The following is a 17156-nucleotide window of genomic DNA, read 5'->3' as shown; positions in this document are numbered from 1 at the left end:
TGAATCATACTCTGTATGAATTTTTTTTTCAATGAACTATGGGAGGTTTCCATATGCTCAATTTGACTTTACCTGCAAAAGCTCTTCATCTGGAGTATATCTAACTGTAGTAATTGTTAACAGTGGTTACATTTTAAATTGAGATGCTGATAACAGAGAAAGCAGGAGATTTTACAGAGAGGATGTCAAACAGCTGTGATATGGGGATTTCAGATTTTTCTTAATAATTTAAAAATACATGTTGAAGCTCCATTTTTGTGTTGGTTTTCTGAAAATCAGTGTATTTGTATAATCCACAATGTAATTTAAATATTTTTAGAATTGCGTACTCTCATCCTTCATTTATCTGTTAGTGAATGACAAGCTTTGCAGTCAGACATATTTTATCTTAATACAGTATCCGAAAATGTAAGTTAATGTCAGGTTGTTGCAAAATACTAAGTGTCATGTAACGGACCTTTTGCATAAAGATCTTCCCCTAAAACTGTTTATTTCGTATTCAGCTTGGTCGTATGTATTTATAAAGAATTAGCCTCTGTCAGTCCCACAGAGCCATGCTAAAAAATGACTCCCTTTGAATGAATGCAGAGGACAAGAACTGGCTCTCAAAATGCGAGGACAGGCATGAGGACTAATTTTCTTTCGCACTTTCTTTAGGATGCAGCTTCCTCAGACAAACGGCAAACCATGATACCAGTGCATGAAGGGCATGGCTAGTAGTTTTTGTGAGAGTCCTTCAGCTAATAGCTAGCTCTTCAAAACAAAGTTGATTGTATCTACACATTGCAATGTCAGAGATTTCATTATCTGCTTAACCAGCATCATCCATCTGGAGAAAGTAGCACCTCTGCAAAAAGAAATAGAAAAGTGATGTTGCAACCAAAGCAGTAGGAGCTGCTTCTTACAATATTAGGTGACACTGAGGACCCTTGCATGGTGCTTTGTTTTGAACTTCGTTATCTGTAGCTCAGTTCAATTTACAACACTTCATTGCATAGTGTAAATATGCCCAGTGGCTGCAATTCTAACTGATAATCAAAGTGAAAAATCTCTTTTTTAGAGATGCAAAAGATCCTGCATCTCTATTCAAAGGCCAGGCAACAAGGAGTATCCAGTGATTGTTGTAAAAATGTTACTAACATTGTAAACCCAAAGATTTTGTAATATGTATTAGCTTTATCCATAAAACTTCCGGTTTTATCTGAAAGTAACAATTTACTATTTTTTATTTATTTCAGTCTCCACTTTCACTGAGTATTAGTACATTTGTACTAATGTACAGGTACAGTGTATATTAGAACATGTGCACTGAAGATAAAGTGCATCTTCTTCCACTGCTGTAAAAGCTATACCACTCTGTGCACTTATAGCGTACATTAATTCATGATTTATCTTTACCAAAAAATTCTGTCCAGTGCTGCGCTCCATGAAACTCTTGAGGTCTTGGGACGAATGAGTGAATCATGTAGTAAAAGCCATTGAGAAGCAGGGAGAGCTAATGAGAACAGTGATATCCAAAGTGAACTAATACTTTCATTAATTCCCGTTCTTTCTGTAATGTTATCTCCTTTTATTTGGTCATATAATCTTTTTTTTGTTTATTTTTCATGCTGTCTACTTTATACTGCACATGTAGTGGACTTAAGTGGTTACTGTGTTGTAAGGTTGCTTTGGATGAGGCCTTTATTGTCTCTCTGAAACAGTGTTTCTGAAGGAAGATGAGGCAATAGTAGATGTTCAGTAGAAATGTCAATCATTCTAATAGCATTTTAGAATGACTTTGATAAAAACTAGCACATGAGTTTTCCTGGTTCCTCTATAGAATCAAGAATCTAACCAGCCTTATTTCTAGGATCTGAATATGTATGCTAACATACTGACAAGTAATCTACCAAAGAGAGATCAGGCTTTGTTTCAAGAGGAGGTTGGGAGCAAGCCAAAATAGGGTTTTTATTGTGCAGAACCATATGACAAGCCTAGATTAAAAAGATACTCAGAGAAAATATTTTTCTCTGTGGTCATGCCATACTTAACTGCAGTCAGCTTTCTGAGCGTGAAAATATACTGCTGAATGCACATTTCAATTAATTTTAATATGAGGAAGAACTTCTCAGGATAGTTGATGTGCTGAAATAGGAAAGTGAAAATCTAGGGGGAGTTGAGGGAGCTATAGTAATACTGCATTTGGTGGAAGCATATACACAGATGTGCCTGGAGGAGAGAAGGTGCTTGTTCTCTGCAGTCAACTAGGTGAGGTAAAGGAAATGGGGAGGTCATAGTAGTTGTCTGGGGATTTTTGTCTGTTTTGTCTGTCTCTCCCCAAAATTGAGCTTATTAGGAAAATAAAAAGTATAAAGCAGTGAGGAAAATTAATGTGTTTAAGGTTTAAGAAACAAATATTTTTTGAGATGTGGACTGATTCTTTCTATTTTTGTAGCATGTGTTGCTGAAAGGTCCTGGCTGCTGAAGGAACTCATAGGTGCCGTTGTTACTGTGTATGACCTGCTGCTGACAAGTTGTGAAGTAGCTTTATTTCTTAAGTTCGAAATGGAAGAAACTTTACACAGAAGGACTACTTTCAAAAATAGTTTTTCAACTTTTTGGTGATGTGTCTCCTATTAATTCATTCTGGTTGGTCAAAGTGTCAATCCTGCAAATAAATAAAATACAAGCTTAGAAAAATTAAACAGCTCGTGTTTCATTGATAAGCAAAACCATATGAAATTACACAAATGATTAGATCTGCCAGTTTATGTGGAATGACAGAATTTTTCTCTACCTGCCAAGCAGCAGAATGAAAAGCTGTAGTACTCTGGCCTCAGATCTACAAATTCTTGCCAGTTCTAGCAGCTATTAGTTTCATGAAAAATCACACCGATCGTAATGGAGGGAATTCCAGGATTTAGGTGCACTAAAGGCATTTTCTTTCTGAACAAATTCTGCATCCACCTTGTAAGATTATAATGTTATTTTGCATGCAGGTGCAATAACTCTGAAGAATTTACTGTAAAAGCTTTATGACCTTAAAATGAAGAAAAAAAATGCAGGTAAGCAGATATTTACAAATCAGGATGTCTGTAGAAGTTTGTTAAATTTGTAAACATAAAGCATAGTTTTGTCACTATAGAAATAATAATTTAAGTTCCTGTACTTCCTGTGGGTCCATTAAAATGCGTCTTTTGCTTTTTAGGGTTATGAAAAGATCAGCATTTTTAAGTTCCAAGATAATTATCATCATATTGTTTAATAAGCCAATTTAATGCTTAAATGTGAATGCGTAACAAGATCAGATCTCTTAAGATTTGTGATGGAGAGCCTCCAAAGACTCAAAAGCATACAAATAATAAAACATGGTAGCAGTTATTTTGAAAAGGCAGCGAAACGCACACCAAGAAGAGAAGGAAATAAAAAGAATTCCAAGTCACATATAACATTCTGATCCCATTTAAACTAATACCAGCCTCCTGTTTCTTGAACCTAGGATTTTACCTTTTGTTTTGTTACACACTTTCAAAGCACATATGTGGGCCTTTGATATCTAATTGATAAGGCAAATGACCTGAAAATTATGCAATGACCTGAAAATTATGCAGAGCAAAGGGAAATATAGATGAACAATAGACAGCCCGGAGAGCAAAGTTAATCTTAGAATTTGCTGGCTTCCATACATCTTCCTTGCTAAACTTTTTTCTCAACTAAAGATTAACGCATGTAACAGTTCTGGAACTAAATGGCTAAACAAAGTGTGGGCTTATCTTCATCTTTATGGCATACCTTTACTGTCTTTCTGCTGGGATGGATAAGATGGATTTCTTTTGTCATCTATTTCAAAATCCTCCGCAGTTTTCCAGGAGCAGTGAGCTAAGACCTATCAGCATGGATTAATTTTTTTTTCTTAATGGAAAGTTGGATTATGGAGCATGTAAAGAAGACCTTGTTGTTACTTAAGAAATGTTGATATGACTATAGGATTGAAGGCCAAATATACGTCGGCTTTACACACAGTTATCATGGCTTGACTTTGCGAACAAAGATTTGGGAAGGGTTTTAGCCAGGCTTACTACAAGCGCACTGATGACTAAAAAGGCCAATGCGGGATAGGCAAATCTGGTTGCAAAAAGCACAGTGAAAGGTCTCCTTGGGTGGTATAGGTGGGGTGCGATTCTTTCTACATTGTCTTTTCTCCTCGAGACTAATTCTGCGTGAGTTCTCAAAGGAGACAACGGCGTTACAGAGCAGCCAATGTCCTGAACCACCTGCATGCAGGGTTGGGTCTGCAGCTTCCAGTGCCCCTTATCACCTGCTGTTTCGTCCCTCTCCTGTCGCTACAGGCTTTGCAAGTGTGGGTAAACCCTTTGGGCCTGCACAGTGGATGTTTTAGGTGAGGCTCAGCGTGCGCAGAACTGGCCCCACCTTTTACACCTGAGGTTTATCTGCCAGGGCCTAGAGAGCTTGGACGGTGACAGCAAAGTCCTCAGGTCGTAGGTTTGGGTAGAGTGTCCTTCTCTGAGGTGGAGAACCTCACAAGGCTAGACGAGCTCCATCTGCCTGGGTATGAAGTTAGAGTTTTCCTTCTCCCAGGATGGTTGCCCAAAGGCTAGTGAGCCCATCCTGCCCATGGACACACTTTGTCTGACCCTTCAGTTGAGACCTGTCTGGCATGGGAGACCCTACCGGAGGCATATGCCACCACCAGCATAGCTCCCAACCTCACAAGGGTACACAAGCTCTTTCCCCATGACAAGGGTGTGTCTGTGAAAGAGAAGCACAGTTAAGGGGTCTTATAAGTAGCCATTGCTTCCAGCAGCTCCAAGTCTGGAAGTTCCTCCTGCATGACTGCTGAAGCACAGCAGGGTGCCCTGAAACCTAGGGGTCACCATCTATTAGTATCTGGATGTCTTTGGCATCGTCTCTGTCTATCCCTTGTCTATCAGTTTGTGTGCTTTTGTTTACTGCTTCCTTCTTTGCTTATTATCCCCAGATGTATTGGAAAAGTCCTTGATTGGATAAAGTTAATGAAGCAGATAGTCTCACTTTTTCTATGCCCTTACATAAACAGGCTTCATGCAGTGCTGGTAGAGTAACAACTTGAGCTCAGTAAACTGTGCTCCATCTACCAAAAGGCTGAGCAGACATCTGGCTGGTTAGACAGCCCTTCTGGCCTCTGGCCCCAGTTCAGTAGCAAATTTAGCTATGGTGATGTTTCTTCTGCAACTGCCCATCCCAGTGCTTATCAAAGGCTTTCTCTGTTGCAAGTAGCAGGTGAGCACATGACTCGTCCCTTGCTACAGTTTGTATTTTAGTGTCTTAGCATGAGTTGTTAATGAAGAGTAACAAAGCGTTCATATATTCCATTGCAACTTGCAGTAACTTTTGCCCTGGCACATCTGATTCTCATGTTCTGCAAGGGCACTGCAAGACTGAACTGGAGAAGTTCTAGGGCTGGATGCAGCGGGGCAAAGCACGTAATCCACTGGACTTCATGCATGAGGGTACTTCCCCTCATAGCAGCACCCAACCCTGCTGAGCTTAATTGAGAAGAGCTCCAGTCACCGTTTTAGTAGCCTTGTGAACATATCCTATCTACGAGTTTCTTAATTGTCATTAGAGTTTTATCTTGCTAAATTTTTGTTGTTGTTGTTGTTGTTTGTGGGTTTTTTTGTTTGGTTATTTTTGTTGGGTTTTTTTTTTTGTTTTGTTTCAATGTTTTTGTTCTGTTCCCTGGATCTCCACTTGCCCATTGTGCACAAATCAGAGTGTGGGAAACATTACAGTAGGTCAAAGAGCTTGTTGGTTCCAGCTCCTAGCATTTTTGGCATAACAGATCTTTATCTCAGATCTTACAATCCTTCCAGTAAAATTAACATCCTGAATGGTTCCATCTCCTAAATAGGAAAAAAATGAGGAAGGTTGAATAAAGTGAATGAAGAAAACATTTAGTGCAGATAGGATGGAGAAGAGCTGGAGGAACACATATCCAAATACAGAGTTATAGGGAGAGATATGTAGAGTGCTAGGGAGAGCAAGGAAGCCTAGCAGTATGATTTGGGGGATCCTTGGTGACCAAGTGAGAGGCAGTCAAATCCCACCTGAGGAAGGTGTGGGCAGATCCTAATGAGAAAGCGGCACATAGGAAAGTTGAGCACTGGCAGTGGAATAAGGAGACACCGCCTTCTACAGAAGTACCAAAATCATTCGTAGGGAACACTGAAAATTGTATTAGTTGTTTGGCCTCAAGGATTTTAGAATTTGCCTTATACAGTGTGTTAGAAAATGGATTTTTCTTAAGAATTATCAAGGTCTAGCTGTTGCATTTGTACCAAGAGTAAATAAAATTCTACTTAGTAGAGTAGCCCTATTTCCACTTGAATTGTTTCTAAAAGAAGAAGGTACTATTTGGTATCTGTAAGGGCCCCAGAGTGATTTCTGTGAGCTACTGTAGTACTCCTACATTGAACAGACTGTAGATCACAGCAGGATTTCTCCTGTGTTGTGGTGATAACTCAGATGAGTCACAGCAACAGATTCTAGCCAACAAAGTACTGATTGTGGCAAGAATGCCTGCAAGTATAGGCAGCAAGTTGCTACCCTGTGTTCAAGAATATGGCTGAATTTTAGTTCTATGTTGATGCCATGTCTGTATCAATATCTTGATTACAGATGGAAGTTTTTTTAGCTGGTCTTCCTTAGTGGGGTTAGGGTTCTTTTCCCTCATCTCAGCAGATACCCTGAGAGAATGTATGTGGCTTGTAATGCAGCTGTGGATTTTTATGACACCAGGGCAGCAGGTGTCCTGCATTTGAATTAATTTTCAGATGTTACAACTTTGATAAACAGCATCCAGGGACTTTTTACTTTATTGCCTAAGTGTTTTTCCATTTGGCATTTGCAGACTGGAATGTTGAATTCTGAGACTATTGAAAATGATAAATCAGTTATGGTGGCTTAATCATTAACACAGATGAACTGAATAATAAGCAACCAATGTGAACATTTGTGCAAAAGTAGTGGCCTATTTATATATTTTGAAAATTCCATGAACTCCAGGAAAACTAATCTTCTTAAAGACAGACATTACCCTTTTTTTTTATTTTTTCTCCCCCCTCCTCCCATTCTGGTTCTTAGGCTAATGTATGGATGCTTTCTGCCTATGAGTAAAAGCTGCATAGTGTAGGTATTTTGTTTCTTCTGATTACTTCTAGTTTCTTATTTTCATTACTTCTGATCAGGTCTACTTATTGTTATGTTGCAGAGATCTTTCTTAATTTGTCATAGCACTCCCCCCATTTACATGTATTAGAAACACCTTCTGGCTGAAGGAAATGGGCTATCTCAGAAACTACTAAGGGTTTCCTAGTAAGGAGTGTAGGGATGCACATGTTGCCATGTCTGATTCGGTCAGAATCAGCATGAAGCGCCTGGACCCATCTGTGTGGAAGATCTGCTTCATAGCACGTGTGCCTGTTTAAGACATCTGGCTGCTAAAATAACAGTTTGCCATGAAGATTTATTGAGTTATTTGGCAGAGATATAACAGGCATGAAGAGATTTGATATATGATCACTCCCCAGTTCTGTCATTGGGAAGTCAGTCGACATGAGACTTAGCCACTGACTTTCAGCAGCAATCCATTAAGGACGTAAGAAGTTTGGAGATCTGTATTTACTGTGGGATGAGGACAGTAGGGTTTGCCCGCAAGAAGTTAGCAAGTCAAAAAGTTTGCTACAATATCCAGACACCTCTATGGAATCTTTTTTACATACAATCAAGACATTATATATATGTTTTGATTCTGTTTTAGTTCCCCCCCCCCCCCCCCCCCGTAATTTTCCCTCACAAATGTGTCTTCTAAGATTTCAATTACTTTTAAAAGGCAGTTCATTTAGCTGCTGAACTTCTGTCTGGCTTTTGCAATGTGATCTTTGGGCTCCATGGAGAGTGGAAGGGTCTGTGGTCTGTGAACAACTTCTAAGACTACTTCTGGATTATGACTGAGGGGAAAAAAGTTCACATATATTAACTATACATGAGGTTGCACTGGAAATTTTTTAGGTGTCTACAAACATCAGAAGTTTGAATAATCACTGATTTAGAATATGAGTATTTTACTAGCTGAATTACAGGTGCTAAGGCCTGCCCTCTTTGCTTTTTAGTCTTTCCTAGGCATTTTGGCTCTGGAAACTGGAATTTGGTGTTTGCCTTTTGGCTGGTGGCATGATGCAGTTTTCTTGAAGTCTTTTCCTGGAAGACATCACACTTTATTTTTCATTGTGAGTTTTATGGCTGGGTGTTGGGACTAGTGGAAATAATTGTAAAGTTCTTCTGGCTTAAGTATGTATTATCTGTGTATTAAAGAATATTAAAAGTCAACATACATTAGAAATCAGTACCTAATAAAAGTTTCAAATACTAGACTTCCGAGTGCTCCTGAAAATGCTAATGCTCTTGTTTTCTGCTTTCTATATTGTCATGTAGAAAAGCTCTTACAAATAACAGTTGAAAAAAACACTTAGGAGAAACTTGCTGTAAAAAAATACTTGGCAAATAAAACTAAGAAAAGGTAAAATGTGGAGTTTTTCTAGTTGCTCTCAATTGTTGCTTCATCAAGTAAAGCAAACAGAGGAAAGTATTTAAAGTTTGTTTTTATTTTAGTTAGCTATGTGTAAATTTTAAGTATGGAGTAAGGCCAGGTCAAGGTGGTGGCTTTGTTCTGAACTGGAAGATTCCTGTGTGGGTCTGGTGTTAAGCAACCTGCTCTCCTGATAATGCGTCTCAGGCTAAAAATTTATTTCAGAGCATTGGATGCCAGAGTTCTCAATATCTTGCAGTACTGATTCCTGGCAACTTAGAGGCTGATCCTGCATCAAAAAATGTCATAATTTCACTAGTGCATTCAGTTGGAGGTCATATAGCAGTGTCCTAGCAGGGTCTTAGCAGTGTTTGATATCTCAGTTCTAAATTACATGTTACGTGTTAATATTTATCCAATGTCAGCTGTAAGCAGTTACATGATGTTTTATAGAAATTTAAGTAATTTGAATGTTGAAGCTAATCATGAAGCTGACTACGGTAACCAGTGTCAAAGTCGGGAAATGAGACTGCATGGAAGTTAGTTACAGCTGGAGTGCATACAGAGGACTACTGCCAGTGACAAAAGGTATTTGTGACAATACATGGGTTGAGGGATTGATGAGAGTTATGTGATTGTGAATTTAACCATATCCTTTCACCTGTCTGAAGCAATGGCATCTGTTGTCACCACCTGTTCTACTTCTCTGCTTATCTTATGATAAGCAGATTCCAGTAGATACGTATGATACCAGGCTGGTAGCCCGAAAAAGGGGACAGAGGGGACACTTCAATGAAAGTTCAGTGAATGCTGTTCTGAAGTCCCCAGGCAGCAATTGGAGCTTCTGTGAATATGTGCAGTCTTTTGCCTGGCAGAGAGGAAGATGCAACAGGGCTGCTATGAATGGGATTAATATCCTGCAAGGAAGTTTTCCTAACTGAGCTTCTATTTAGGATTAGTATGTTGTCTAACAAAAAGCTGTAGTGAAAATAGGGTTCAGAAAGGCACTTGCCATTAGAGAATATGCATTTGCTACAGATTCCTGATTTAAAGTAGCGTTGCAGCTACCATTTTAAAGTCCATTCTTTATAAACCTCAGCAAACAGGAATAACTAAAAATTCTGGCACCCAAGAGTAGCTTTCAGTGAGAGAACAATGAAATACATTAAGGGGAAATAACTGATCATTGCCATAAACATCTTCAGTTCTAATAAGACTCCTGTATTTGGGCAGCAACTTTTCAGCTCTTGGCAGGCTTGTAGGATGTTCCATTGCAAAGAAAAGAATTTGGAAAACTGGGCAAGCCTGGCTGCAGTCTCTGACAGCTGGTAATGTATGGATCTGAAAATGGTGTGCATATTGTATAAAAGTTTCTTATGATTTGTGGTGTTCAAAATCATATTTCATAGAAACAGATAGTTTTTTAACCAGATGAATGTCAGTTCTATGTGAAGTGTTTCTTTCTTTTGACAGAAGTTGTGTGATTTATAATATGACTCATTTTCTGTATGTGCAATATTTTGGTTAAAAAAATCACTTTTACGTGTGAAACATTTCACTCCCACTCAGAGTTGACAATAATATGAAGGAAGAACTGCTGTAAAGTTTCTTTTCATCATCTTTTTTATTTAATAATTGTCAAAATGTTGAAGTAGGATGGAACTGAAATTGAGAATACGCTACATATATATCAGAACAGCATTTTTGCTAATGAAGTCTGTTTGCAAAAATGCAGTATAGATTAAAAGAACACATACCCTGTGTGGGCACCCATATAATTGTCAATAATGATTGAAAACAGATGTTGAAGCAGCCAAAATACTTTTTGAGTGTTGAAACTGAAACTTATTTTTTTTTCCTTTCAAAAACATGTTTTTATTCAAAAATCACCCTAAAATAACTTTTTTAAAAATGGTAATGAAACATAGAAAAAAATCTGTTGTTTGACCTAGAACTAGTTTTGCGTGGGTAAGATTTTGGTAAGAAAGCTGAAAGCTATTTATGTTCACATCCAAACAATTTTCTGTATCATTCCATTTTTAGGATCACTGCAAGGTTACTGGGCCTAAGATTTCCCAGCATATCGGCAACTAAAATTCAGAATGCTGAGTTGGCACATATGTTACTGAATATCCTCTAGAAAATATTATAAATAATTATATTTTGGTTTTGAAAAACTAGCGCTGTTAAAAAAAATTTAATTCTTGCATACTATATTCTATTTATTCTATGGTGTTGCCCATATTTGTGTAGCTTCCAAATTATGGTACTGTGTGTGAAAGAAATGCTTTGAATCATAGAGCTGTTTAGGCTGGAAAGACCTTTAAGATCATAGAGTCCAACCATCAACCCAGTACTGACCAGTGGAAAGACACTTTGGCAACAGTGTGCAAAGTCTCTGAAGGCTGTTTAAAACAATTAGAAATTGAACTAAAATACCTAACTTTGTTCTACATAGAGAGGGCAGGTTTGTAAATTTGTGTTCTCAAAATTCAAAAGATCTCATCACCACTGTCCTTTGATCACAACATAGTCATGTGGTATTCATAATCCTGTATCGTTTTAGAGGGGCAACTTAATATCATTTTGTATTCCTTGCATGTTCAAAACTTCATAAAAGCCAATCACAATTTTATATGTACTTAGAAAAGTAGGACCAGGCCTCTAATTGTAGATGATTTTTTTTTCTAATTTGTTTTCAATAAATTATACTAAGCATAATCCAAAAAGACATGTACAGACCTAATTTTATATGCCTTAGTAATGCAAAGTTCCTGTTGTGAATTGAGCACCAATAACAGTAGCATTTGCTTAACTATAACATAATTGAAAAATCTTCTGATATACAGCAGGTAATTTCAGTGATAAAGAGAAAAAGAGACAGAAAAATAATATCTATTACTCTGCCTTCTATTTTGAGATATTTAAGTTCAGAGGTTCTGAAGCAACACTGACTGTGTCACAGAATGTCCTCCACACCAGAAAATGAAATCAGTCATTGCCATATTAAGTGAAGTGAATTAGTTGCAGACAAAATATTGTACTTTCATTAGTCATGTCAAGATGCAAATGCGAAGTTATATGTCTTCATGTAAATGTTCACAGATAAATAAAATAATTAAATTTGCTGTTGATACAAAATAATTAAATTCACTGTTGTTGAGCAACAGATACTCTCTTAAGTATATGATATTTGGCTTATGAGAGTATACAGGCAATTCTTTATCTGTGTTTTGTCTACGATGATAGGAGAATTTAATTTTGTTAATCGAGGGTGCCTGGCAGGCAGGGACTCGAGAAAACATTGTGTTTATGCTTAGTACAAACAATCCATCTAAATCTCACTGGCTGCAAGTTTATCTCTTTTTTAATAATGTTCCCCTGAGGAGTATAGTACACAATCTGATCTCAAGATTTTGCGTCTGTGAGGATGGTTCCAATGGGGCCTATGAGGCCACTTTTTCCCAGTGACTAGAACTGAACCAAAAGTTTTGCTTTATATATTTCCAAAGGATTTCTTTAGTTAGTGTCAAAGCAAACATCATTCAGAGCATTTGCTTTAATTTTGGAGATGTTTCTAGCAACAGAAAACACTTTAAATCTTCTGTTAATTAAAAATTATGCAAAATTTAATTGACTTAGATTTTTGCTATTGACTTGAGGGAACAGGAAGGGATGCCTTGCTACATAACCTGCTGTGTGTGCATCAAGGTGAACTTCTGCACAGCTTGGAAGACAAAAAAGAATCATCTACAATGTACCTGCCCTATAGATTTTACAGTATAACATGTACGTCTTTAGCTGTTCTTCATTCGTGGCTGATGAGCATGGAAGACTGTGAGAAGACTAAAGAGAAGACTGTAGAAGACTATGAGTAACAGGCTTTAGAGTGGCGATAGGAGAATTTTAATCAGATCTGTTCTCATAAGGTACAAAATTCTTTGAAGAAACTAGACTGAAAGGGCTGGACATCAGACAAGTAACATGCAATAGAAGAGAAGGTGAAGGGTTACACATCAATGAGTGTAATGAATGTGGGTGTTTCGTCTTCACCCACATGAGAACCAGACTGCATTAAAAAAAGAAATCAAAAGAAACAAGACTTCACATTTCATATTTGAAATCAAAAGCTTTGTAAGCTCCAATAGATTAAATATTTGCTGATAGTATTTTCATTATATAATAATGAAAATTAAAGTATCTTTTTGTTATAATAAAGGAATCTAGGGGTAAATCTGTTTTCTGTGGTTAGTATGCCTTACAACTGGCAACGCAGTTCTTGCACATTTTACCAGACACAGAGAGGATGCAAGTTAGGTGCTACAGTTCACCAGATATTCACTGATACCTGGTAGAGTACTTTTTTCTTCTTTGATTTCTAATTCATCATCTGAATTATATGTGAATATGGTATAGATTGCTATAGTAGTATTAGGTAAGTATGATTAAAGAAATAAGAATTACTGTGTTAAAAGTGAACACCAACGCTTCCTTTCCCTGCAAATGTTTAACTGAGGCACAAGCTTGTCCTCACTGCATTGGCTTTTTTTGCTGTTGTGTTGGCTGCTTCAGATCCTGACTTCCTGCTCCCTTGGCCTCAGTCTGCAACTTGAGGAGCATATTGCTTCAAACCATCAATGCACAGAGCATTTTAGCTTAAAAATGTGAAGCACACTTGTAATGCTGTCAAGGTCAGCTGCAGTATTTGTATTCGTAAAGTTTAGCATACATCTAAATGTACTGATGGGTCAAACAAGTGCTCTGAGAATGTAAGAAGTGATGAATCTGTCCTGTTTATTATTACTGGGTATTCTGAAGGTACTGAAACAAATTATTTCATTAGAGAGAGGAACAGAAGTGGGTTGTTTCAACAGCAGAGGTGCATCTCAAAAATACAGTTGTCTACAACTACCTCAAAATATCTTACACAAACCCAAATGAGAATAAAATGAGCATAATCCAGGAATAAAATGGAGCTGGAAGTGAGAATAATGTTTCTAGACACTGGGGTAAAGTGATCCCAGTGAGTGGGAACAAATACTTCACTTTTAAAGTGTCAGCTGTAGATTTACTAAAAAAGATCATAAATGGGTTTTGGTTGTAAAGTAATGAAGCATACATCTTTTCCAGTCTTACCTTTTTAAAACAGTATCTGGTGCTATCTTTACCATTGGTAAACGGACTAAACTAATTGTTTTCTCCCTAGATTTTAGTTTGGATTTGAGATCAGAATTGAAGAGAGAGTAATTAAAAATAATAATAAAAAAAAACATTTTCACCTTATTGCCAAGAGTTTATATTTGTAGAACTTATTTTGAATGTTAAAGTGCTGCAGCTGACATGGTACAAAGCATGGCTTTCTTTTTAATTCTGTGTGGAAAAAGAACACAATGTCTATTGTGCAGCTGAATATTAAATGTCAAATATGAAGTGATCCCTATGAAGAAGACACTGCCTAGGGACCAGCTTCAGTGTTCTATCAAGGCAGACTATATAGGGAAAAAAAACCCACAAACCCTTACATAATCTGTTTATTCTGTTAATATGTTTAACTTTTTTTGTTTGTGTAAACAAATCAATTTTGAATGTGTGGTACATTCAGTAATGTAGCCCTTGTAAAATCATTTGTACAACAGTCGAAAGACACATGATTTTGAATTTACATATATTTCAGCATTTTTGTTATTAAGCATGTTAATAATATTGATGCTAAGTCCCCAGGTTAGATGCTCAGCTGACAGAGAGCTTTTGAGGAAACTATTGCTGCTGCCCATATGTCTTACTAATATTTTATAATAAATAATGTTTTCCATGTATGTTCACGATATGTTATTATTATTCCCCCCTCCCCTGTAATTTTCTACAGAAGAGCTCTTCAGAAGTTCACAGGTGGGCTGTGAACTACAAGGAAGCATATTTTCAAAAAGCAAAATTGAAAGACTTTATGATTAGAAAGGTCCTTTCAGCAGAAGACTGGTAAATCTTTGATAGTAACTTTGCTAACGCCTTCGGAATTGACAGGTTGGGTTTTTTTATTTTTCATGAACACAATCATGCATCCTATATTTTGTTGCTATATAAAGCCTACTGTAATTTGAAGGAGGTATTACTGAATTTGGGCATCATTTAGCATTTTAGATCTGCTTTTTGTGTAAAACTCAAAACCTCAGGCAGACTGAACTGCTGAAATAAAAGTGGAAAATGCAAAGATTTGGTCCCAAATTAATGAGAGACGCCATCCTATAAACACATTAGGGCAGTGAACAATATGGCCTGTGAATACTTGTTTGAAGTGGTTTTCCTCCTTTTCCCATTAATAAAGACCATTAGACTGCAGAGCCCTACAGATCTGCACACCTAAAGACAGCAAGGTGTGAATTCATTGGTTGTAAGCTTGCCTGAAAGTCTTAAACCCAATTCTTTATAAGGTTGATGTATGTGGAGAAAAAGGCAGCAATGGGGACAGAATAGCTGTCTAGGGGGAACAGTTATAACCTACTTGGTAATTACTAAATAGGAATTTGAAGAGGGTGTTATAGGGTCAGAGCAAAAGAGCCATGGCTCGGTTAACAGATGGAAACGGTGAAGTTCTAATCCTCAAATGCTTAAAGGTGAACCTTTCCGAAATTGAAGGTTCAGACCCTAAGGGTAAAAGTGTCAAAAACTTTTAAGCAATTCAGGAACAAAATTTCCATTTTGAATTAGGATTCCCAGGTAACTTCTGAAAGAGGTTCTGAATCACTCTTGGAAATTTTGCTCTGAGCTTTTTTCATGTGTTAGCTGTTCTATGAATGGATATTAAGCTTTTTAAACTCTTTTAAATTCTACTGGTAATAATCTCCTGATGACATAATTTATATAGCTGTATTCTGGACATCCTGGAACACCATTTTATCTTGATATTGACTAAAAGGAGGTTCCAGTATGCTGGGGTCTGGTTATGATTTTATAGGTAAGAAACATGAATCAGGTCTTCTTAACTTCCTTACCCTGTCAGTAAGCCAACAGAGTAAGCAAGTATTTGTCACTATCCCATAGCTAACATCAATCCTCAAGTGCTGGCACTAAGTAGATGTAATCTACTTATATTTTTGGTGAAATAAATGTTCTTAAAAACAGAGCTACAATACAACTACGTCCTCTCAAAAAGAAAAGGTAGGAATAAAGATGTAGAAGAATAAAGGTATTCTGAGTAATACATGCCTATTGTAGCCTATACAAATCTAAATCTGTAAGTTCCTCCCTAAAACACATGTTGAGTTCCTACCTGCCCTTCCTGCGTCTTGTTCTTACTGACCCTGTTCTTTATAAAGCAATAGGTTTCTGTGATAACAGTTTCAACAAAGTATAGCAAGCTGAGTAGGGGCATATGTTTAACCAGTGCTGAATCAGGGATGCAAATGCTGGACAGCATTCATTGTGAAGGAATGGGAACAAATAAATGTAGCCTGCGTTGCAGAAAATCAGAACAGGATTGGATTAATCAGCGCAGTGTGTATTGAAGGAGGCCAGAGCAAGCCCAGTTCAATTGAATTTCAGCATGTCACAGCTCTCCAAGCCAAAGTGTCTGTAATTAAATTCAAAAATCAATATTAATGCTCAGTTATGTCACACGGCTCAAATCAGAAGATAATCAGGAAGTGCTGGAAAATTGAAGGTTTCATAGAAATACTCTGTTGGCTGTACTGCACCTCATCAACGTGCTTCAGTAATGCTTTTTCAGAACAAGTACTAAACAGTGGCGTAATGTGATTAGGACTGTATGACACCAAGGACAGGTGTCACTATGTTTATTTGTGAGTATAACAACAGTAGAATAGAATAGGGGTGGCATAGGGTGCCACGTCATGCATGGATTGCGAGTTTCCAAGCTGGAAAAAAATGGCACATGGCCATCTCCACTCTTCTCCACCTCTCAGCTCACAGGACATGAGGCTTTCAGAGTGACATCCATGTTCCAGCAGTTCTGAAAACAGTTTAGGTGACATCATGGTCCTGCTTTTAGGAACTGTGTGATCTTTATCATACCTTAGATAGAAAGGAAATTAGAATCTCCTTACATATGTTGATGCTCTGTGAGCAGGATCACATGGGATGATATTTATGGCGCCAGAGGATGATGATGTCGTTAATACTAAAACTGACATTTCTGTAATGATGTCAGTGTAAGTCAGAATATTTCATCAAGAAGGTTTCTGCATGTAAACTGCATGCAAGGGAGTCATCTTTGTTAAGATGACTAGTAAGAGCTGGAGAAGCAATAATTCCTTCCAGTTTTGGGGATTATTTAGGAATCTGCCCCCCTGGTCCCAGAGCAGGTTTACTCATCTGGGGTTTTTTGATTTCACAATCTGCTAAGATTCTAGTGTGGCTCCATATGATATGCACACAAAAGCTTTATGTAAAATGGGTCATAGTTTGTTTCTCAGACGTGAAGTCTTCATGATGTATTTATGGATCCACATATGGATTATGAACTGAAAAGTTAGGAAAAGAGTGCTCAGCTGGGTTTCTGTTTGCAGATTTAAGTCAGCTTAAATAAAGCAGACAAATATTGGGCATTAAGATTGTAATACTGTGTTCCTGC

The 17156-nt window shown here is 37.4% G+C and overlaps 1 protein-coding gene across 9 annotated transcripts in view; it reads left to right on the top strand.

Moving 5' to 3' along the window:
- The window catches only part of TMEM200A (transmembrane protein 200A), a 54141-nt gene that overhangs the window by 18612 nt on the left and 18373 nt on the right, over positions 1–17156 (top strand). Inside the window, exon 1 of one of the 9 annotated variants that reach the window (XM_065680891.1) lies at positions 2982–3047. The exons of 5 other annotated variants lie outside the window; for them this stretch is intronic. Coding sequence is in view for 1 of the 4 variants with exons in the window: in XM_065680887.1 (XP_065536959.1) it covers positions 14514–14545 (32 nt within the window). In the remaining 3 variants the exon portion in view is untranslated. Of the gene's footprint in view, positions 1–2981; positions 3048–9079; positions 9158–14466; positions 14591–17156 lie in introns of those variants that run through there. 3 more of the 9 variants (XM_065680894.1, XM_065680887.1, XM_065680893.1) reach the window with 3 other exon arrangements.

The sequence above is a fragment of the Lathamus discolor genome, chromosome 5 (assembly GCF_037157495.1).
Source record: "Lathamus discolor isolate bLatDis1 chromosome 5, bLatDis1.hap1, whole genome shotgun sequence".
Taxonomy (NCBI): Eukaryota; Metazoa; Chordata; class Aves; order Psittaciformes; family Psittacidae; genus Lathamus; species Lathamus discolor.
The sequence above is the reverse complement of the archived record's forward strand: the minus strand, read 5'-3'. Positions and strand labels throughout refer to the sequence as shown.